Below are 24,321 nucleotides of genomic sequence, written 5' to 3' on the forward strand. Positions count from 1 at the left end.
TTAACAGATTGCAGAATGGGTACAATACAGTACGGCTCAATACACACAATTGTTAAGGGGATGCAGACCAGAGAAAGACGTTTGTCTTGTTTACATCAGGGTCCCAGATTTTCGATTCATATCGATAGTTTAATAGCTAGCCTTGGCTCGTTTAACAATATGCAAAATATGTGTACAGCCCTGTACTCATACTGAAGTTATTCTTGGTATATAATAGGTCTGATTGTGTAACGAATCGATTCCACGTCGCGCTGTGTGTGAGAGAGAGAAGGAGAGAGGGAGAGATCTGCCTGTGTTTGTAGACGGGCGAGTTTTGTTTCTAACTTTTCTATTTATATATTGTGTTTCAAGTTGTGAATTAGAGTCTAGACTATACTTTATTTGACTGGTTGTGTGTTGTTGTAGTAACAGCTGAGCGACTCGTTCATAAGAGCCGATTCATTGCCGTGAGCGTGAGTCGAATCGCTCACGTCTTGCCATGAGTGTTGCGTGGTACAGTACTGTACTGTTTGCATTTTGCAAAATGTTTGGTATAGCGCCCCTAGTGGTGAATACCCACCGGCCGCCACTGGATACAATGTGGTATTTAACATACGTGGTCACATGGTGCCGGTGAGCACCTGCACGGAGGGTTCGCGGTTCGAGGACGGATGCCGAGCACGGAGTGCCTGCTACCAAACCTGCGTGTTACCATGGTTGCATAGGCATGAGTCAGGTCAACTGAAGGGAGCTGATTTGGAAATGCAGGTCATTTTGGGAAAACTCGCTCCACAACAAATGGTTAGCAGTAAGTTGAGGCCAGACCTATTGATATGGTCTGCACGTTTATTTGATCAAATGCCCTGGGAGGATTCGGTGGAGGAGGCTTATGAAAGGGAAAAGCTTAGATATGCAGATTTGGCAGCAGGAAGTGAACAGTGAGGATGGAACGTAGAAGTCTGGTAGAAGTAGGATGCAGAGGATGTATAGCACGAGCGTAGACTATAGACTTTATCATTATTGAGAGAGTTGAGGATTTGTGGGTGGAGTTTGCGAAAGGCTGTAAAGCAGATGTTGGAAAAAGCATTGAAAGGATGTCAGTGGATTTGGTTGAGGAGATATAATGTCAGCTGGGGGTCAAAGTAAACAGTTATTTCTGCTTCAAGTGTGATATTGCTATTAGGAATAGTTCTGTTTTTGACATAAGGACAGGATAACACAAGGAAGTTCTGCATGTGGGCATCTTGGACAGTGAGAGCTAGCATGGAGCGGGTGGTTCTGGGACACTGAAGCCAACTGTTCAGCCTTCCTGTGGGTGTCGTGGGCCTAACTTCACGAAACACCAGTGAAGGGAGGTGCCCACTTGATAACCGTGGTGATATAATGGCTCTCAATGCCTATTATATCTACACGTTGGGTTGTGGTGGCCATTAGGGGCCATGTGGTAGGGTAGCATCTGCATTGCAAATACCTGGAGCTCTCACAACGCCGCACAGGTCTGTTGAAGTTAGCAATTCTGTTTGGGGGCCGTTATGGGCCATGTAATACATTAGTAGTCTGTAGTGTTCCATAGTATAATTATTTATAGGCACGTTACTTTCTATAATGGGTAATGGGCAATGGGGAATGGGATTGGGTTTCTTCATTGAGTGCTTATCCTTATCATTAGGGCACAGGTATCTTGTGTTTTATTATAAATAAATGAAGACATCAGACGATCCGATTCTCAATGCTTTACAATGCCTTTAGATTTCTTCATTCCCTCCACCCGGAGGCGTTCAGTAGTAGCACTCTAAACTATAATTTACTGCAGGCCACATTCCACTTGCACAATTCAATTTGTCAATTTTTTTTCCTTCTCTCTTTTCCTATAATTAATTACAAACCTGGCACAAGAAAAGGTGGACCATATGTTGAAATCCCATCTCTGCTTCTGACAAGACATCAGTACAGGAGGTCGTCTAAACAGACACGGGTCTAAAGGGAGATAGGGGTTTTACAAGCCGCATGAATCACTTTGTCTTTTTCTTTGCTGTCCTTTCACAATTATATTATATCATATTTTTTATATATATCATTATACTGTATATGAGGCAGCGGCTGAAAAGTCCCTCAAAAAAGTACCACCTAGTATATATCCCAGATATGCAACATATTCATCATCAGTGACATATTACATATTATTTACACATCATAATTTTAACAGGCAACAACGTCAATCAATCACATCCATTTGCAAGCACTTTCACTGTGATTGGCTTAGACTTAAGGTTCCTTTGCACTGAATTAGGAAAATCTGCTTTTAGCTTCTGTGCCCCAGAAACAAAACTAAATTCATTAGTATCTATTGGTCAGTTTAAATCGTTAATAGCAAACCACTTCACCAGTCTGCAGTTGTTTTTAATTATTTTAAATGTTTAATTGATTGACTTTGTTTCTATAAATATTAAATATATATATATATTTTTTTGTATTATGTTTTGTATTTCTCGACGTCACTGTAAATGAGAACTTGCTCTCAATGATCCTTCGAGATCGAATAAAGCTTGAATGAATGAATATAAACTAAATAGCAACCAGAGCGGCACGGTGGTGTAGTGGTTAACACTGTCGCCTCACAGCAAGAAGGTCCAGGGTTCGATTCCTGCCTGGGGACCAGGTTTCCATGATGCCAGGTACCCAGGCCTTTCTGTGTGGAGTTTGCATGTTCTCCCCGTGCTCGCAAGGGTTCCCCCCCGATAAGATAAACCCAATGGAAAAACATGCACAACAACAGATCGCTAACGCTGTGGCGTCCTTGACGAAGACGGGCAGGAGCACTTGGATTGGTGCCTGGGGCGCGGCTCACGTTGACGCCCTATCTGCTCCCGGCTGCCCATGGGGGGAAGGACGACGGGATGGGTTAGGCGCAGAGACTCAATCGCATCAGCGACTGAGAAAAAGACAATGCATGTGTGTGTGTGTATCCTGGTGTGTGTGTGCCGCTCCAATTGCATGTCCAGTTTGTTGCATGCCAAAGCTAAAGACCCCTAAAGAGGTCCTGCATTATTATTATTATATTATTATTAATACTAGACAGTATCCAAGACAAATCCACTCATGAAAATAATAATAAACTCCCACTATATAGCTCAATCTGGTGTTTGTGCTATAGAGTAAATGACATATATATCATCTACCAGTTTGTGTGTGTGTATTTTTTTTGTGCAGTCACTGTTATTAATCAGTAATTACAGAAAAATTGCAGATTGACTTCTGTGCACTATCAATAACTATGTATTTCCTTAAAATGTTGTCAAATCTTGAGAAACAAACCGGTTACTATCCTGCATCCACTCACCCCAGTAAGTGGCATCAAACACAAGAGGACAGCTTGCCTTAAATGGACAAAGCGTCAGATAATAGCAGCCATTTACACACTTTCAAGGCCAGGAACAAACGACTGCTTGCACTTTGCTTCAAAGGGGATAATACACACCCACCAGACAGACAGAACCAGACACACACACACGCACACGCACACACACACACACACACACACACACAGCCTCTGTTTGAACACAAGGCCTCACTGTTAGCACACATTCACTTCGAGATGCAAATGTGTGGATTTGAAATTCAGGCCGTGTGTGTTCTGCTTGACTACTTTAATGTTGTATCTATGCTGGGGATTATACTCTCTACAGCAGGAAGAGGGGGGGAAAACCCTGTGCTTGAATGGCCGTCATCGTCAAAGTAGTAGCCCACCGCTTCCAGTGGCTCCCAAACGAGATTAGAGCGCTGGCCGCCCTCACGGTCGCCGAGCCTCCACATTCAGACGGAGCGTGTCCCCCCTGCGTCACTCCGCTTCACTGTTTTCACACACAGAGGCTGAAGTCGGTGCATATAAGGGTATTTTGAAATTGAGAGGTCAGTGCAAAGATTAAATTGAGTGCACTAAATGCTGCTAAAACGTATAGACTCTCCCGTGCAACAGGACGTACAGTATCCTTTGGAATTGTACGCATGTTTGCATAACATATAGCATAGTGTAATAGTGAGTTACAATGTAATAGCATAGTGTAATAGTGAGTTACAACGTATAGCATAGTGTAATAGTGAGTTACAATGTAATAGCATAGTGTAATAGTGAGTTACAATGTAATAGCATAGTGTAATAGTGAGTTACAACGTATAGCAGTGTAATAGTGAGTTACAATGTAATAGCATAGTGTAATAGTGAGTTACAACGTATAGCAGTGTAATAGTGAGTTACAATGTAATAGCATAGTGTAATAGTGAGTTACAACGTATAGCAGTGTAATAGTGAGTTACAACGTATAGCATAGTGTAATAGTGAGTTACAATGTAATAGCATAGTGTAATAGTGAGTTACAACGTATATCATAGTGTAATAGTGAATTACAATGTAATAGCATAGTGTAATAGTGAGTTACAACGTATAGCATAGTGTAATAATGAGTTACAATGTAATAGCATAGTGTAATAGTGAGTTACAACGTATAGCATAGTGTAATAGTGAATTACAATGTAATAGCATAGTGTAATAGTGAGTTACAATGTAATAGCATAGTGTAATAGTGATTTTTTAAAATAGTATTTGCACTGCAATATATTACACAGGCACTGTGATAACTTTTTTTATATTGGTATCTGTTTTTATATTATTATCCTCTTAATACTGTTGCGTTGTTGTTGTTGTTGTTGTTTCACTAGCACCCAGGGTCTGCACCTTAATTTCGTTGTACCTCTACAATGACAATAAAGATCATTCATTCATTCATTCATTCATCCATTCATTAAAATTAAATTATAAGTAAAAGTCCTCTTGATCTATAGGTGGTGTTAGTACATTCTGCCTTGTGGCCAGTCTCTACATTTCACCACACAAGTATAAGAGACGAGACAAACCTACATTTTGAAGGTCTTTTTTATTGAACACAAAATGAGTAAATTCTTTGTACCTTTGTTTATTTTCACGTTTGGCAATAGTTTTAAAACAGAAAAATGGAACATAAAGAAACGTACATGAAATATATAACTACTGATTCACCTAAGCACTACTTCAATTTCTTCAATTTATTCTTTTAATCACACCATTATGGTACATTAATTCTTTTGGAATTCTTCCTTGACAAAATAATACTGAACGACTGGACAGCGAAAGTATTCTCACAGTATATAAACCAAATAACTACAACCCTGTATACCACAAATAATTAATTAATCCCACGACAGAATAAATAAGAGATAAGCGTTCCCTTTAGTTCCTCATGAAAGGTTTTAATTAATCACAGTTTCCAACGACTTAAGACCGCGGCGTACATACTGTATGTATGTAGGCTAACAGTTACATTCATGCACACAGCACAGGCAGTACTGTACATACATTCAGAGCTGAGACAAATGCAAATGTAAAGACATGCAGCAGGTTAGAGGTATTTCAACCAGTGAAACTGATTTTTCTCTTTTTTAGGAATCGGATGTTAAATTCTAAAAATCTCCTTGGTGGATTATTTGACCCATCCTTGATTCCACAACATTCAACCCCTGCTATATTCCACCATGTTCCACCAGCAATATCACCTGATCTCATTTAGCTATTTGCTGGCCAGTCAGTATCCGAGCTAATTGCACACAGAAGCATGTTGACAAGCGCAACACAGTATACACTGCTCACGAGTCCGGGCCGCCCTGACGGTTAATAAGGGAACGCCTCGGGACCAGGGGAGCCCTACCGTTTGGCACGTACACCGGGCCCCTGAGGCCGTGAAGCCTAGAAGCTCTTCTTAGTCCTGGGGCAGGAAGTCGGACTCGGGGAGCACCTTTCCCGGGGCGGACGCCGGCTTGGAGGGCGGGTCCAGCTGGGGAGTAGAGGGCGCCGGCCTCGCTCTAGTCCTGATGGCCGAGCTGCTCTGCGCCCGTCTGCCTGGAGGGTTCGACACCTGTGTGGAACTGCAGGGATAAGAGCTCACGTTCGTCTCCCACAATGACATTAAACCTCACGTTCGTCTCCCACAAGGACATTAAACCTCACGTTCGTCTCCCACAAGGACATTAAACCTCACGTTAGTCTCCCACAAGGACATTAAACCTCACGTTCGTCTCCCACAAGGACATTAAACCTCACGTTCGTCTCCCACAAGGACATTAAACCTCACGTTCGTCTCCCACAGGGACATTAAACCTCACGTTCGTCTCCCACAAGGACATTAAACCTCACGTTCGTCTCCCACAAGGACATTAAACCTCACGTTCGTCTCTCACAAGGACATTAAACCTCACGTTCGTCTCCCACAAGGACATTAAACCTCACGTTCGTCTCCCACAAGGACATTAAACCTCACGTTCGTCTCCCACAAGGACATTAAACCTCACGTTCGTCTCCCACAAGGCCATTAAACCTCACGTTCGTCTCCCACAAGGCCATTAAACCTCACATTTGTCTCCCACAAGGACATTAAACCTCACGTTCGTCTCCCACAAAGACATTAAACCTCACATTTGTCTCCCACAAGGACATTAAACCTCACGTTCGTCTCCCACAAGGACATTAAACCTCACGTTCGTCTCCCACAAGGCCATTAAACCTCACATTTGTCTCCCACAAGGACATTAAACCTCACATTTGTCTCCCACAAGGACATTAAACCTCACATTTGTCTCCCACAAGGACATTAAACCTCACGTTCGTCTCCCACAAGGACATTAAACCTCACGTTTGTCTCCCACAAGGACATTAAACCATCCTCTCAGTAACATCTGAGTGGCTCTTCCATTGTCTTGTCTTCTTTAGCAGGAAAGTCTGGCACCATCTAGTGGTGACTGAATATCAAAGGTACTAAACAGTTGAAGGCATGAAGGTCCTTTTTAACTCGAAGACCAAATTGCATAAATATATCCTGCATGAATACACATGTGGTCACAAAATGTGAAATCAAATCCTTCTAATACACCATTGACCATATTCACACGGTGGTCATTTTACTCTTTTGTGATGCTCAGGTTGGGTTCCTTTCCACCCTGTTCCTGGGTGGGAACAGGGTGGAAAGGAACCCGACCTGAGCATCACAAAAGAGCAAAATGGCCACTGTGTATATGAATATGAAGACGCTGGCCTCATATGTAGCACGGCGGCCCCCGAGAGCCAGACATCAGAGCGGCGGGGGAGGGAGCTCCACAGACTCAGAGACCACTGACCTGTGAAGTGGACAGTCTGAGGGAACAACCAGTCTTCCCAGCAGAGCCGTTTGTTCTCGTCCCACCGGAGGCCACGGCCGCCGCCGCCGCCACCGTCTTCTTCTTCATCTTCTTCTTCTTCATCTTCTTCTGTCTCTACTCCAAGATTACAGAGACAACCGAGGGGGGACACATGAGAGAACTGTACCTGGCTTCAATGACCCTGAATTATGGATAAGGGCCGGACCCTCTGGTGAGAACTCGGCACTTACAGTAAGTTATCTATGATTCAGCTGTTGGTCAAAGACAAGATCGTTAGCACGTGGGCTAATTAAGGTGTGAGTGGAAGTAAGGGGCAGATCATATACCACCAAGACTGTAACTGAAATAGATAAGATCGATTGTGCACTCTTACAAAAAAAATAGTTTTGGATGAATGCATTCTTTAAAAGCCCCAGAGGTCTGTTTTGTTTCGTTTTGTTTTAGTTTGGATTTGCAGTTGGCAATATTCAGAATATTCCATTTATTCATGTACACAAGAATACTCAAGATCAAGGGAACTATAAAAGAAGGTGGTCATCATGTCATGCTCTGCTTGGTGCCAGACTTTGATGCCAGTTCTATTGAAGCCTATTAGGGCTGACCCCTATTAGTCGATTAGTCGACTAATCGGTCGAAAGGAGCCGTAGTCGACTGCCAACCTCTTAGTTGAATAAAAAAAAATTAAAAAAGGTATTTTTATAAAAAGAAATAATAATAATGATCATTCTTTCCAAAAGAAAAGAGGCCTAGAAACGTGGCTAACGCTAATGGCACGCATACCAGAGGCTAACAGCCTACGAAAACAGGCACAGAGGCACTGAAAGAGGATTTCACCCATCTAATGAACACACTAGACTAGACAAATATCAAGATGTATCCATCAGTGGACCAATTGCATGCTTTTGCAGAGGACAAGAAGCCTTCAGTCGACTCCTTCAGACATTAAGCACCCCCCACAGCCCAAATGGAATAAAAAAATGTATTTTAAATATATTATTACGGCAAATTTTGGCCTATCCTAGTCAACCATCCAAATCCTTAGTCGGGGACAGCCCTAAAGCCTATATTAAAATAAAAGAATATACATCTGAGGAAATATACATCAACCAATATATAAAATGTTAGCTTAAATGCTGCAACACATGCTTGCAGATGATTCTGACATCTGAGGAAATAACCTGTTTAATAAAAAAAACGAGGAGATGGCTGAACTGGAGGTGTCCACACTTTGGCACCAATGTGCGTTCACATGCTAGACAGTGATGTAATGACCCTTCCTTCTTTTATAGTTTCCTTGCTCAAGATCATGATATGAAGATGCATATAAACAGCCTAGTGTAGTGGACCCTTCAACTGGGATATGAACAGGGACCACTGGATCTGTGCGCAAACACTCTATTGTGGCCATCGGAACACTGAACACTGATCTCTCCACACACAAGCACACATGAACTGTTATGGTTTGAAACCGACCCCAAACGCGAACCGCACAGAGAGAGTTGTTTCAGAGTTAGCCAAAATCAAGGGCGTGTTTATTTACTGAGTAACAAGAATGAATTAGGTGGTGAACAGAACAAACTGGGAAACAGGCATGTGAGGAATGTTTGCTGCTCTGCAGCTTCTCCCAGAAGGTGATGTTGTGGAATTTGTCCGTGACGTCTGAGCCGCTCTGCAGATCCTCCCAGCATATACTCTGGATGGAGGCGGAGAGGGAGAGAGAGAATCCGAGTTAGCTCAGCGCACAATTGAAACTGACAGGTGACTGGTGAGGTGAATTGTCCAAACAAATAATCCAAGTGACAGATCTTCGGTGTGAAACACACAGTGAGCAGTGTCCAGAGTGAAAACAATTAGGTAATCCAAATGTGTAATTCCAACTGACAAAAAGGTGAGAACAGTATGAACAAAAACAGGATCTCTTCGGTGCTTTACAAACACACAAAAAACGATAGATCCAAAAGACTGTTTACAAAAACTCACCAGAGCGCAACGCGTAAAGCGGGCAGATCAAACGAGGCGGCCGCTTCGTAACGGGGAAGCAGGTTCTCCAAACGGAATATTTCTCGAGAGTCCTGGGAAGCAACAGAACAGGGAAAGCAGCGACGGGAAGGAACAGGCAAATGCAGGGAATGTTTCAAAACGATCCAACATCAATATTAGGGAGATCAGGGTATTTAAAGCCACGGGGCGCTTAATGACAAGCTGTGACAGCTGCGGGATGAAATTGATCATTGCTCCAGAAGCGTGTGGTTGGGAGAGCACCAATCAAACGGCATCTTACAGGAAAGAAGCGTGAGGCGCGGAATGCAATTAATTTAACAAAATACCTTAAAAGGAACAGAGCGAGTGGGTGGGCAGTGGACAAAACCTCACAGTACCCCCCCCTCCACGGGAGCCACCCGGCGACCAGGCCGACCCGGCTCGCCCGGATGGGCACGATGGAAGTCGGTGATCAGGCCGGGATCCACGATGAGCTGGCGGGAGACCCAGCTCCGTTCCTCCGGGCCGTAACCCTCCCAGTCCACCAGGTACTGGAACCCCCGACCCCGCCGTCGAACGCCCATCAACCGGCGGAACTGCCACTGGGGGTGACCGTCCACCATCTCGGGAGGAGGTGGATCCGGAGCAGGAGGCATCAGGGGACTGAGAGAGACAGGCTTAACCCGGGACACATGGAAAACGGGGTGAATGTGCATGGACGCAGGAAGCTTAAGACGCACCGCCGCCGGACTGAGTACCTTCAGAACCTCGAAAGGTCCGACGAACCGGGGGTTAAGTTTCTTGGCCGAGGACCGAAGTGGGAGGTCCCTCGCGGAAAGCCACACCCTCTGCCCAGGGTGGTACGTCGGCGCAGGAACCCGGCGCCGGTCAGCCCCACGACAGGCGCGCTCTGATGACCGGAGCAGCGCGGTCCTGGCGATCTCCCAGACCCGACGGCACCGGTCGAGGTGGTCCTGCACGGAGGGAACTGCCACCTCCGTCTCCTGTGCAGGGAAAAGAGGGGGTTGGTAGCCCAGGGATACCTCAAAGGGTGAGAGGCCGGTGGCGGAACTGACCATGGAGTTGATGGAGTACTCGACCCAGGGAAGGAAACGGCTCCAAGAAGCTGGTCTCTCGGCAGCCATACACCGAAGAGCAGACTCCACGCTCTGGTTCATCCTCTCCGTTTGTCCGTTAGTCTGGGGATGATAACCAGAGGAAAGACTGACCGTTGCCCCCAATCCCTTGCAAAAAGCCCGCCATACCTGGGAAGTGAACTGGGGCCCCCGGTCCGAGACGACGTCCTGGGGAAAACCATGGAGGCGAAACACGTGATGTGTCAGGAGGTCCGCCGTCTCGGCCGCCGAGGGAAGTTTGGGAAGGGCCACGAGGTGAACCCCCTTGCTGAACCGATCCACCACGGTCAGAAGGCACGTGTTCCCCTGGGAGGAGGGAAGACCTGTGATGAAGTCCAGCGCCACATGTGACCAAGGACGGCTCGGAATGGGAAGCGGCTGTAATAGCCCGGAGGGTGCCTGGTGGGAGGCCTTGCTGCGGGCGCAGACCGCGCAGGCCAGTACGAACTCCTTGACATCGTTCCTCATGGTGGGCCACCAGAATCGACGAGCCAGGAAGGAGAACGTGCGATGAACGCCCGGGTGGCAGGCGAACCGGCTGGTATGGCCCCACTGGAGGACCCGGGACCGGACTGAGTCGGGGACGAAGAGACGATGAACCGGTACATTGCCTGGAGCGCGATGGAAGCGTAGGGCACGCCTTACCACCCCCTCGATGCCCAAGGTGACGACTCCTACCACCCTGGCCTCCGGGAGGATGGGAGTCGGGTCCTCAGTGGTTGGAGCCCCCTTGGAGTGTAACCGGGACAGGGAGTCGGCCTTCGTGTTGCGGGAACCAGGGCGAAACGTCAGCGAGAAGTCGAACCGACTGAGGAAGCTGGCCCATCTTGCCTGCCGACCGTTGAGGCGCTTGGAAGCACGGATGTACATCAGGTTCTTGTGGTCCGTCCAAATGGTAAACGGCTCCTCGGCCCCCTCTAGCCAATGACGCCACTCCTCCAAGGCAGCCACAACCGCCAGCAGCTCCCAATTGCCGATGTCATAGTTCCTCTCGGCAGGGAGGAACCGACGCGAGTAGAAGGCGCACGGATGTACCTTCTGGTCCGTTGCCGACCGCTGGGATAAGATAGCTCCCAGTCCAGTATCCGAGGCGTCCACCTCAACGATGAACTGTCTCTTGGGGTCTGGATGGAGCAAGATCGGGGCGGAAGTGAACCTCTTCTTGAGGGAGCGGAACGCAGCACACGCCGCTGGGGACCAGTCGAACGGCAGGGCGGGAGAGGTCAGTCTGGTAAGCGGTTCCGCCACTTGACTGTAGTTCCGGATGAACCTTCGGTAGAAGTTGGCGAACCCGAGGAAGCTCTGTAACTCCTTCCGAGAGGTGGGTTCAGGCCATTCCTCCACTGCCTGGATCTTGCGAGGATCAGCTTGGGTCAAGCCCTTCTCCACGATGAAGCCCAGGTACTCGACGGAGTCGGAGTGGAATCGACACTTCTCCGCCTTGACGAAGAGCCGATTGTGGAGGAGGCGCTCCAGCACACGGCGGACATGCTGGATGTGTTCCTCGAGGGTCTTGGAGAAGATGAGGATGTCGTCTAGGTACACTACCACAAACTCCTCCAGCATGTCACGAAGGACGTCGTTCATGAGCGCCTGGAATACCGCCGGAGCGTTGGTGAGGCCGAACGGCATCACCAGGTACTCGTAGTGGCCCCTGGGAGTCTTGAAGGGGGTCTTCCATTCATCGCCCTCACGGATACGGACTAAATGGTAGGCACTCCGGAGGTCCAGCTTGGTAAAGACGGTAGCCTGGGTGAGAGGCTCGAAAGTGGAGTTCATGAGAGGTAGAGGATACTTGTTCTTAATGGTGATCTCGTTGAGCTGGCGATAGTCGATGCAAGGTCGAAGGTCCCCGTCCTTCTTCCCAACAAAGAAGAAACCGGACGCCACAGGAGAGGAGGAAGGCCGAATGAGTCCTGCTTCCAAGGACTCAGAGATGTATTGATCCATCGCCGCCTTCTCCGGGACGGTCAGACTGTAGAGGCGGCTGCCGGGAAGGGGAGCCCCTGAGCGGAGGTCGATGGCACAGTCGTAAGGCCGGTGGGGCGGAAGGGCCTGAGCCCTGGACTTACTGAAAACCTCCATGAGGTCGTGGTACTCGGGGGGTATGGTCGAAAGGTCCGGAGGCGGCTCACCAACGGATCTCCGGGGCGGGGGACAGGACGCCGCCTGAAGACACTGGGCATGACAGGAGGAGCTCCAGCCCTTGATGGTACCGGAGGACCAGGCAATGTGGGGCTCGTGCAGCGCGAGCCAGGGCCGGCCCAGGACTACTGGGACAAGAGGGGATCTGGTGATAAGGAACTGGAGTCTCTCAACGTGGTTACCAGCAATGGTCAGCAGGACAGGGCAGGTGCGTTGAGTGATGTCAGCCAGGCGGTGTTGGTCCAATGCGAATACCTCCAATGGCCTCACTAGGTCCTCAAGTGGAATGTTGGCCCGGGTAGCAAACTCGAAGTCTAAGAAACTCTCGTCTGCCCCCGAGTCAATGAGTGCCTCCACCGTGGCCCGTTGGTCCGCCCAGGCCAGGGTGACGCTCATCAGATGGCCAGGTGGTGCACGGCTCTGGGAACGAGAAAAACGGCTCACCAGGATCTCCCGGGGTCCTGGCGAGCCTGGTCTTTTGGCCGGGTGGGGCAGTTGGCGATACGGTGTCCCTCCCGACCGCAGTAGAGGCAAAGGCCGGACCTGAACCTCGCCTCCCGTTCAGCTTGGCTCAGATGAGAACGTCCCAGCTGCATGGGTTCCTCCTCGGGTACCGAACGGGAGGGAAAAAAACCACCAGTCGTGTTGGGAGCAGGGCGACCAGCAGTACCGTCACGAGTTCGGGGGGTCCGGAGTACCTCAGGAGGTCCCTGTCGGGTTCTCTCACGTCTTCTCTCCTGGAGGCGTCCGTCGATGCGAATGGCGAGGCTGAACAGGTCCTCGAGGGACTCAGGTTCCTCACGGGTCGCGAGCTGGTCCCTGACTGCGTCGTTGAGCCCCCTCATGAAGGTAAGACGAAGTGCTTGGTCGTTCTAACCGCTCTCCGTAGCCGCCAGTCTGAACTCCAGCGCGTAGTCGGTAACCCCGCCGCTGCCCTGCCGGAAGGTACCCAACCGGGCTCCAGGGTCCAGACCACGGGCTGGATGGTGGAAAACCCTGCGGAGCTCAGCCACGAAGTCTGGGTAGGAGAAACAGAAGTCTGCCTCCATTGCCCAGGAGGAAGTGACCCACTGGGCTGCCCGGCCTGAGAGCAAGTTAGTCATGTAGGCCACTTGGGCTCCCCTTGAAGTGAAACGACTGGGTTGATGACGAAAAACCAACTCACATTGCATGATGAATGTGGCACAATCCTCGAAGTTACCGTCGAACAGCCGTGGTTCGGAGAGACGGGGCTCCCGAGGTGCGGGATCGGGAGGCGCGGGGCCTGCCAGGGCTGCGGGTGATGCTCCGGCCAAGGCTCCTGAAGGAAGTGGGGGTACAAGCAAGGTGTTAACGGTGTCACTCAGCGTGTGTAAGTGGAGGAGAATACTTGACTGCTGGCTAGCCAGAGCGCCCAGGGACCCCTGAATAGGCAGGACCTGCTCTCGGAGTTCCTGTACTGCAGCCGCAGCTCTGTCTAGCTGTTGGCAGTGTTCCTTGGTTAACTCTATCTGGACTGCTAATGCTGTTCTGACTCTCTCTGTGTCGGCTGGGGTCGTCATGGTTGGATCGTAATGTTATGGTTTGAAACCGACCCCAAACGCGAACGGCACAGAGAGAGTTGTTTCAGAGTTAGCCAAAATCAAGGGCGTGTTTATTTACTGAGTAACAAGAATGAATTAGGTGGTGAACAGAACAAACTGGGAAACAGGCATGTGAGGAATGTTTGCTGCTCTGCAGCTTCTCCCAGAAGGTGATGTTGTGGAATTTGTCCGTGACGTCTGAGCCGCTCTGCAGATCCTCCCAGCATATACTCCGGATGGAGGCGGAGAGGGAGAGAGAGAATCCGAGTTAGCTCAGCGCACAATTGAAACTGACAGGTGACTGGTGAGGTGAATTGTCCAAACAAATAATCCAAGTGACAGATCTTCGGTGTGAAACACACAGTGAGCAGTGTCCAGAGTGAAAACAATTAGGTAATCCAAACGTGTAATTCCAACTGACAAAAAGGTGAGAACAGTATGAACAAAAACAGGATCTCTTCGGTGCTTTACAAACACACAAAAAACGATAGATCCAAAAGACTGTTTACAAAAACTCACCAGAGCGCAACGCGTAAAGCGGGCAGATCAAACGAGGCGGCCGCTTCGTAACGGGGAAGCAGGTTCTCCAAACGGAATATTTCTCGAGAGTCCTGGGAAGCAACAGAACAGGGAAAGCAGCGACGGGAAGGAACAGGCAAATGCAGGGAATGTTTCAAAACGATCCAACATCAATATTAGGGAGATCAGGGTATTTAAAGCCACGGGGTGCTTAATGACAAGCTGTGACAGCTGCGGGATGAAATTGATCATTGCTCCAGAAGCGTGTGGTTGGGAGAGCACCAATCACACGGCATCTTACAGGAAAGAAGCGTGAGGCGCGGAATGCAATTAATTTAACAAAATACCTTAAAGGAACAGAGCGAGTGGGTGGGCAGCGGACAAAACCTCACATGAACAGACACACACGGACACACACCACACATCCTCACTTGATCTCTCACACACCCCACACACAAATACACTACAAAAAGATCACTTTAAAAACACAACTGTATATTTGTATATTATTGTATATAATACTCATTACCTTTATTTCTTAAGCTTAGCATTGTATTTTATTCTTATTACTTTTTTTATCATGTCTATTCTATTTTATTATCTATTCTATTTTATTATTTGTATTTTTGCACAATCGAGGTGGGCAATGCCATGGCCACCTTCATTTCACTACATGTCTCGTGTCTGTATGTGACAAATAAAACTGAATCTTGATATAGCTGAATGACGCGGCGCTAGCTACCAGTTTGGTAGAAGTGGAGGGTTTGCTATCGCCACCGTCCGTGTCTTCCTCCTCGCGGCCGGCGCAGTCGCTGTGGTCCGAGGGCGGCGTGTGGCCCGAGGGCGGTGTGTCGTCCGAGGGGGGCCTGTGGTCCGAGGGCGGCCTGTGGTCCGAGGGCGGCCTGCGGTCCGAGGGCGGCGTGTGGTCCGAGGGCGGCCTGTGGTCCGAGGGCGGCATGTCGTCCGAGGGCAGCATGTCGTCCGAGGGCGGCATGTGGTCCGGCAGCAGGACATCCCGGGAGGAGGATCCGATGGAGAGCCTCTCCAGGGTCTGCGTGACCGCCTCGCTCCCCTCCGGGCCCTCCGCTCCGTCCGGGTCGTCCCGGAATTGACGCATCATCACCAGCACGTTGGTGGGCGTGGCCGGGGTGTTTGTGTCGCCCTGGAGAGGGGGGGGGGGGGGGCAGAGTATCGACACCTACATGAGAAAAGCCCCTCTGTCTCGTTTTGGGTAAAGTCAGCGAATACGGCGGCGAGGACCGGTGCTATAGATACAATTCAGCCACTAGAGGGTGCTATAGATAACTTACCGTGATCCAGGGGCTGTCCAGCAGCTCGTTGGCCGTGATGCGGTGGGCGGGGTCCACTTTCAGGAGACAGCTCAGTACCGTTTTGGCTGTTGGGAAAGACTTATGTTAACAACCTCAAGTAGGGATCGCCACACGCTGTACATGTGAAGCGGAGACACTTTACTCCGTACGAGTATGTATGTATGAGACAGTGATGTTGACTGTATGAGAGAGTGAGGTTGACTGTATGAGACAGTGAGGTTAACTGTATGAGACAGTGGGTTGACTGTATGAGACAGTGAGGTTGACTGTATGAGACAGTGGGGTTGACTGTATGAGAGAGTGAGGTTGACTGTATGAGACAGTGGGGTTGACTGTATGAGAGAGTGAGGTTGACTGTATGAGACAGTGAGGTTGACTGTATGAGACAGTGAGGTTGACTGACAGTGAGGTTGACTGTATGAGAGAGTGAGGTTGACTGTATGAGACAGTGATGTTGACTGTATGAGAGAGTGAGGTTGACTGTATGAGAGAGTGAGGTTGACTGTATGAGAGAGTGAGGTTGACTGTATGAGGCAGTGAGGTTGACTGTATGAGAGAGTGAGGTTGACTGTATGATACAGTGGGTTGACTGTATGAGACAGTGAGGTTGACTGTATGAGACAGTGAGGTTGACTGTATGAGAGAGTGAGGTTGACTGTATGAGAGAGTGAGGTTGACTGTATGAGACAGTGAGGTTGACTGTATGAGACAGTGAGGTTGACTGTATGAGAGAGTGAGGTTGACTGTATGAGAGTGGGGTTGACTGTATGAGAGAGTGAGGTTGACTGTATGAGACAGTGAGGTTGACTGTATGAGACAGTGAGGTTGACTGTATGAGAGAGTGAGGTTGACTGTATGAGACAGTGAGGTTGACTGTATGAGACAGTGAGGTTGACTGTATGAGACAGTGAGGTTGACTGTATGAGAGAGTGAATGAGACAGTGAGGTTGACTGTATGAGAGAGTGAGGTTGACTGTATGAGAGAGTGAGGTTGACTGTATGAGACAGTGAGGTTGACTGTATGAGACAGTGAGGTTGACTGTATGAGAGAGTGAGGTTGACTGTATGAGAGTGGGGTTGACTGTATGAGAGAGTGAGGTTAACTGTATGAGACAGTGAGGTTGACTGTATGAGACAGTGAGGTTGACTGTATGAGACAGTGAGGTTGACTGTATGAGAGTGGGGTTGACTGTATGAGAGAGTGAGGTTGACTGTATGAGAGTGAGGTTGACTGTATGAGAGAGTGAGGTTGACTGTATGAGAGTGGGGTTGACTGTATGAGAGAGTGGTTGACTGTATGAGAGTGAGGTTGACTGTATGAGAGAGTGAGGTTGACTGTATGAGACAGTGAGGTTGACTGTATGAGACAGTGAGGTTGACTGTATGAGACAGTGAGGTTGACTGTATGAGACAGTGAGGTTGACTGTATGAGACAGTGAGGTTGACTGTATGAGAGGGTGAGGTTGACTGTATGAGACAGTGAGGTTGACTGTATGAGACAGTGAGGTTGACTGTATGAGATAGTGGGGTTGACTGTATGAGAGAGTGAGGTTGACTGTATGAGACAGTGAGGTTGACTGTATGAGAGAGTGAGGTTGACTGTATGAGAGAGTGGGGTTGACTGTATGAGACAGTGAGGTTGACTGTATGAGAGAGTGAGGTTGACTGTATGAGACAGTGAGGTTGACTGTATGAGAGAGTGAGGTTGACTGTATGAGACAGTGAGGTTGACTGTATGAGAGAGTGAGGTTGACTGTATGAGACAGTGGGTTGACTGTATGAGACAGTGAGGTTGACTGTATGAGGCAGTGAGGTTGACTGTATGAGAGAGTGAGGTTGACTGTATGAGAGAGTGAGGTTGACTGTATGAGAGAGTGAGGTTGACTGTATGAGAGAGTGAGGTTGACTGTATGAGACAGTGATGTTGACTGTATGAGAGAGTGAGGTTGACTGTATGAGACAGTGAGGTTAACTGTATGAGACAGTGAGGTTGACTGTATGAGACAGTGGGTTGACTGTATGAGACAGTGAGGTTGACTGTATGAGACAGTGGGGTTGACTGTATGAGAGAGTGAGGTTGACTGTATGAGACAGTGAGGTTGACTGTATGAGACAGTGAGGTTGACTGTATGAGAGAGTGAGGTTGACTGTATGAGACAGTGGGTTGACTGTATGAGACAGTGAGGTTGACTGTATGAGGCAGTGAGGTTGACTGTATGAGAGAGTGAGGTTGACTGTATGATACAGTGGGTTGACTGTATGAGACAGTGAGGTTGACTGTATGAGACAGTGAGGTTGACTGTATGAGAGAGTGAGGTTGACTGTATGATACAGTGGGTTGACTGTATGAGACAGTGAGGTTGACTGTATGAGACAGTGAGGTTGACTGTATGAGAGAGTGAGGTTGACTGTATGAGAGAGTGAGGTTGACTGTATGAGAGAGTGAGGTTGACTGTATGAGACAGTGATGTTGACTGTATGAGAGAGTGAGGTTGACTGTATGAGACAGTGAGGTTAACTGTATGAGACAGTGAGGTTGACTGTATGAGACAGTGGGTTGACTGTATGAGACAGTGAGGTTGACTGTATGAGACAGTGGGGTTGACTGTATGAGAGAGTGAGGTTGACTGTATGAGACAGTGAGGTTGACTGTATGAGACAGTGAGGTTGACTGACAGTGAGGTTGACTGTATGAGAGAGTGAGGTTGACTGTATGAGACAGTGAGGTTGACTGTATGAGAGAGTGGGGTTGACTGTATGAGACAGTGAGATTGACTGTATGAGACAGTGGGGTTGACTGTATGAGACAGTGAGGTTGACTGTATGAGACAGTGAGGTTGACTGTATGAGACAGTGAGGTTGACTGTATGAGAGTGAGGTTGGGAAAGACTTATGTTAACAACCTCAAGTAGGGATCGCCACACGCTGTACATGTGAAGCGGAGACACTTTACTCCATACGAGTATGTATGTATGAGACAGTGATGTTGACTGTATGAGAGAGTGAGGTTGACTGTATGAGACAGTGAGGTTAACTGTATGAGACAGTGAGGTTGACTGTATGAGACAGTGGGTTGACTGTATGAGACAGTGAGGTTGACTGTATGAGACAGTGGGGTTGACTGTATGAGAGAGTGAGGTTGACTGTATGAGACAGTGAGGTTGACTGTATGAGACAGTGAGGTTGACTGACAGTGAGGTTGACTGTATGAGAGAGTGAGGTTGACTGTATGAGACAGTGAGGTTGACTGTATGAGAGAGTGGGGTTGACTGTATGAGAGTGGGGTTGACTGTATGAGAGAGTGAGGTTGACTGTATGAGACAGTGAGGTTGACTGTATGAGACAGTGAGGTTGACTGTATGAGAGAGTGAGGTTGACTGTATGAGAGAGTGAGGTTGACTGTATGAGAGAGTGAGGTTGACTGTATGAGAGAGTGAGGTTGACTGTATGAGACAGTGATGTTGACTGTATGAGAGAGTGAGGTTGACTGTATGAGACAGTGAGGTTAACTGTATGAGACAGTGAGGTTGACTGTATGAGACAGTGGGTTGACTGTATGAGACAGTGAGGTTGACTGTATGAGACAGTGGGGTTGACTGTATGAGAGAGTGAGGTTGACTGTATGAGACAGTGAGGTTGACTGTATGAGACAGTGAGGTTGACTGACAGTGAGGTTGACTGTATGAGAGAGTGAGGTTGACTGTATGAGACAGTGAGGTTGACTGTATGAGAGAGTGGGGTTGACTGTATGAGACAGTGAGATTGACTGTATGAGACAGTGGGGTTGACTGTATGAGACAGTGAGGTTGACTGTATGAGACAGTGAGGTTGACTGTATGAGACAGTGAGGTTGACTGTATGAGAGTGAGGTTGGGAAAGACTTATGTTAACAACCTCAAGTAGGGATCGCCACACGCTGTACATGTGAAGCGGAGACACTTTACTCCGTACGAGTATGTATGTATGAGACAGTGATGTTGACTGTATGAGAGAGTGAGGTTGACTGTATGAGACAGTGAGGTTAACTGTATGAGACAGTGAGGTTGACTGTATGAGACAGTGGGTTGACTGTATGAGACAGTGAGGTTGACTGTATGAGACAGTGGGGTTGACTGTATGAGAGAGTGAGGTTGACTGTATGAGACAGTGAGGTTGACTGTATGAGACAGTGAGGTTGACTGACAGTGAGGTTGACTGTATGAGAGAGTGAGGTTGACTGTATGAGACAGTGAGGTTGACTGTATGAGAGAGTGGGGTTGACTGTATGAGAGTGGGGTTGACTGTATGAGAGAGTGAGGTTGACTGTATGAGACAGTGAGGTTGACTGTATGAGACAGTGAGGTTGACTGTATGAGAGGGTGAGGTTGACTGTATGAGACAGTGAGGTTGACTGTATGAGAGAGTGAGGTTGACTGTATGAGAGAGTGAGGTTGACTGTATGAGACAGTGAGGTTGACTGTATGGGAGAGTGAGGTTGACTGTATGAGACAGTGGGTTGACTGTATGAGACAGTGAGGTTGACTGTATGAGGCAGTGAGGTTGACTGTATGAGAGAGTGAGATTGACTGTATGATACAGTGGGTTGACTGTATGAGACAGTGAGGTTGACTGTATGAGACAGTGAGGTTGACTGTATGAGAGAGTGAGGTTGACTGTATGAGAGAGTGAGGTTGACTGTATGAGAGAGTGAGGTTGACTGTATGATACAGTGGGTTGACTGTATGAGACAGTGAGGTTGACTGTATGAGACAGTGAGGTTGACTGTATGAGAGAGTGAGGTTGACTGTATGAGAGAGTGAGGTTGACTGTATGAGAGAGTGAGGTTGACTGTATGAGAGAGTGAGGTTAACTGTATGAGAGTGAGGTTGACTGTATGAGACAGTGAGGTTGACTGTATGAGAGTGGGGTTGACTGTATGAGAGAGTGAGGTTGACTGTATGAGACAGTGAGGTTGACTGTATGAGACAGTGAGGTTGACTGTATGAGAGAGTGAGGTTGACTGTATGAGAGAGTGAGGTTGACTGTATGAGAGAGTGAGGTTGACTGTATGAGAGAGTGAGGTTGACTGTATGAGACAGTGATGTTGACTGTATGAGAGAGTGAGGTTGACTGTATGAGACAGTGAGGTTAACTGTATGAGACAGTGAGGTTGACTGTATGAGACAGTGGGTTGACTGTATGAGACAGTGAGGTTGACTGTATGAGACAGTGGGGTTGACTGTATGAGAGAGTGAGGTTGACTGTATGAGACAGTGAGGTTGACTGTATGAGACAGTGAGGTTGACTGACAGTGAGGTTGACTGTATGAGAGAGTGAGGTTGACTGTATGAGACAGTGAGGTTGACTGTATGAGAGAGTGGGGTTGACTGTATGAGACAGTGAGATTGACTGTATGAGACAGTGGGGTTGACTGTATGAGACAGTGAGGTTGACTGTATGAGACAGTGAGGTTGACTGTATGAGACAGTGAGGTTGACTGTATGAGAGTGAGGTTGGGAAAGACTTATGTTAACAACCTCAAGTAGGGATCGCCACACGCTGTACATGTGAAGCGGAGACACTTTACTCCGTACGAGTATGTATGTATGAGACAGTGATGTTGACTGTATGAGAGAGTGAGGTTGACTGTATGAGACAGTGAGGTTAACTGTATGAGACAGTGAGGTTGACTGTATGAGACAGTGGGTTGACTGTATGAGACAGTGAGGTTGACTGTATGAGACAGTGGGGTTGACTGTATGAGAGAGTGAGGTTGACTGTATGAGACAGTGAGGTTGACTGTATGAGACAGTGAGGTTGACTGACAGTGAGGTTGACTGTATGAGAGAGTGAGGTTGACTGTATGAGACAGTGAGGTTGACTGTATGAGAGAGTGGGGTTGACTGTATGAGAGTGGGGTTGACTGTATGAGAGAGTGAGGTTGACTGTATGAGACAGTGAGGTTGACTGTATGAGACAGTGAGGTTGACTGTATGAGAGGGTGAGGTTGACTGTATGAGACAGTGAGGTTGACTGTATGAGAGAGTGAGGTTGACTGTATGAGACAGTGAGGTTGACTGTATGAGACAGTGAGGTTGACTGTATGGGAGAGTGAGGTTGACTGTATGAGACAGTGGGTTGACTGTATGAGACAGTGAGGTTGACTGTATGAGGCAGTGAGGTTGACTGTATGAGAGAGTGAGATTGACTGTATGATACAGTGGGTTGACTGTATGAGACAGTGAGGTTGACTGTATGAGACAGTGAGGTTGACTGTATGAGAGAGTGAGGTTGACTGTATGAGAGAGTGAGGTTGACTGTATGAGAGAGTGAGGTTGACTGTATGATACAGTGGGTTGACTGTATGAGACAGTGAGGTTGACTGTATGAGACAGTGAGGTTGACTGTATGAGAGAGTGAGGTTGACTGTATGAGAGAGTGAGGTTGACTGTATGAGAGAGTGAGGTTGACTGTATGAGAGAGTGAGGTTAACTGTATGAGAGTGAGGTTGACTGTATGAGACAGTGAGGTTGACTGTATGAGACAGTGAGGTTGACTGTATGAGACAGTGAGGTTGACTGTATGAGACAGTGAGGTTGACTGCATGAGACAGTGAGGTTGACTGTATGAGAGAGTGAGGTTGACTGTATGAGACAGTGAGGTTGACTGTATGCGAGAGTGGGGTTGACTGTATGAGACAGTGGGGTTGACTGTATGAGACAGTGAGGTTGACTGTATGAGAGAGTGAGGTCGACTGTATGAGACAGTGGGGTTGACTGTATGAGAGAGTGAGGTTGACTGTATGAGAGAGTGAGGTTGACTGTATGAGACAGTGGGGTTGACTGTATGAGAGAGTGAGGTTGACTGTATGAGAGAGTGAGGTTGACTGTATGAGAGAGTGAGGTTGACTGTATGAGACAGTGAGGTTGACTGTATGAGACAGTGAGGTTGACTGTATGAGAGAGTGAGGTTGACTGTATGAGAGAGTGAGGTTGACTGTATGAGACAGTGAGGTTGACTGTATGAGACAGTGAGGTTGACTGTATGAGACAGTGAGGTTGACTGTATGAGACAGTGGGGTTGACTGTATGAGAGAGTGAAGTTGACTGTATGAGACAGTGAGGTTGACTGTATGAGACAGTGGGTTGACTGTATGAGAGAGTGAGGTTGACTGTATGAGACAGTGGGTTGACTGTATGAGACAGTGAGGTTAACTGTATGAGACAGTGAGGTTGACTGTATGAGACAGTGGGTTGACTGTATGAGACAGTGAGGTTGACTGTATGAGACAGTGGGGTTGACTGTATGAGAGAGTGAGGTTGACTGTATGAGACAGTGAGGTTGACTGTATGAGACAGTGAGGTTGACTGACAGTGAGGTTGACTGTATGAGAGAGTGAGGTTGACTGTATGAGACAGTGAGGTTGACTGTATGAGAGAGTGGGGTTGACTGTATGAGACAGTGAGATTGACTGTATGAGACAGTGGGGTTGACTGTATGAGACAGTGAGGTTGACTGTATGAGACAGTGAGGTTGACTGTATGAGACAGTGAGGTTGACTGTATGAGAGTGAGGTTGGGAAAGACTTATGTTAACAACCTCAAGTAGGGATCGCCACACGCTGTACATGTGAAGCGGAGACACTTTACTCCATACGAGTATGTATGTATGAGACAGTGATGTTGACTGTATGAGAGAGTGAGGTTGACTGTATGAGACAGTGAGGTTAACTGTATGAGACAGTGAGGTTGACTGTATGAGACAGTGGGTTGACTGTATGAGACAGTGAGGTTGACTGTATGAGACAGTGGGGTTGACTGTATGAGAGAGTGAGGTTGACTGTATGAGACAGTGAGGTTGACTGTATGAGACAGTGAGGTTGACTGACAGTGAGGTTGACTGTATGAGAGAGTGAGGTTGACTGTATGAGACAGTGAGGTTGACTGTATGAGAGAGTGGGGTTGACTGTATGAGAGTGGGGTTGACTGTATGAGAGAGTGAGGTTGACTGTATGAGACAGTGAGGTTGACTGTATGAGACAGTGAGGTTGACTGTATGAGAGAGTGAGGTTGACTGTATGAGAGAGTGAGGTTGACTGTATGAGAGAGTGAGGTTGACTGTATGAGAGAGTGAGGTTGACTGTATGAGACAGTGATGTTGACTGTATGAGAGAGTGAGGTTGACTGTATGAGACAGTGAGGTTAACTGTATGAGACAGTGAGGTTGACTGTATGAGACAGTGGGTTGACTGTATGAGACAGTGAGGTTGACTGTATGAGACAGTGGGGTTGACTGTATGAGAGAGTGAGGTTGACTGTATGAGACAGTGAGGTTGACTGTATGAGACAGTGAGGTTGACTGACAGTGAGGTTGACTGTATGAGAGAGTGAGGTTGACTGTATGAGACAGTGAGGTTGACTGTATGAGAGAGTGGGGTTGACTGTATGAGACAGTGAGATTGACTGTATG

At 47.8% G+C, this 24,321-nt stretch overlaps 1 protein-coding gene across 1 annotated transcript in view; it reads right to left on the bottom strand.

The window, feature by feature from the left end:
- Positions 1-5,768: 5,768 nt before the first annotated feature.
- stk33 (serine/threonine kinase 33) overlaps positions 5,769-24,321 on the bottom strand; it is a gene marked incomplete at both ends in the record, with an annotated part of 88,417 nt that continues 69,864 nt past the window's right edge. The window contains 3 exons of the mRNA XM_084308245.1: positions 5,769-5,924; positions 15,285-15,704; positions 15,853-15,938. Coding sequence (XP_084164371.1) covers positions 5,769-5,924; positions 15,285-15,704; positions 15,853-15,938 — 662 coding nt within the window. The remainder of the gene's footprint in view (positions 5,925-15,284; positions 15,705-15,852; positions 15,939-24,321) is intronic.

Source organism: Notolepis coatsorum (assembly GCF_963971535.1).
Source record: "Notolepis coatsorum genome assembly, chromosome: 2".
NCBI classification, from domain to species: Eukaryota; Metazoa; Chordata; class Actinopteri; order Aulopiformes; family Paralepididae; genus Notolepis; species Notolepis coatsorum.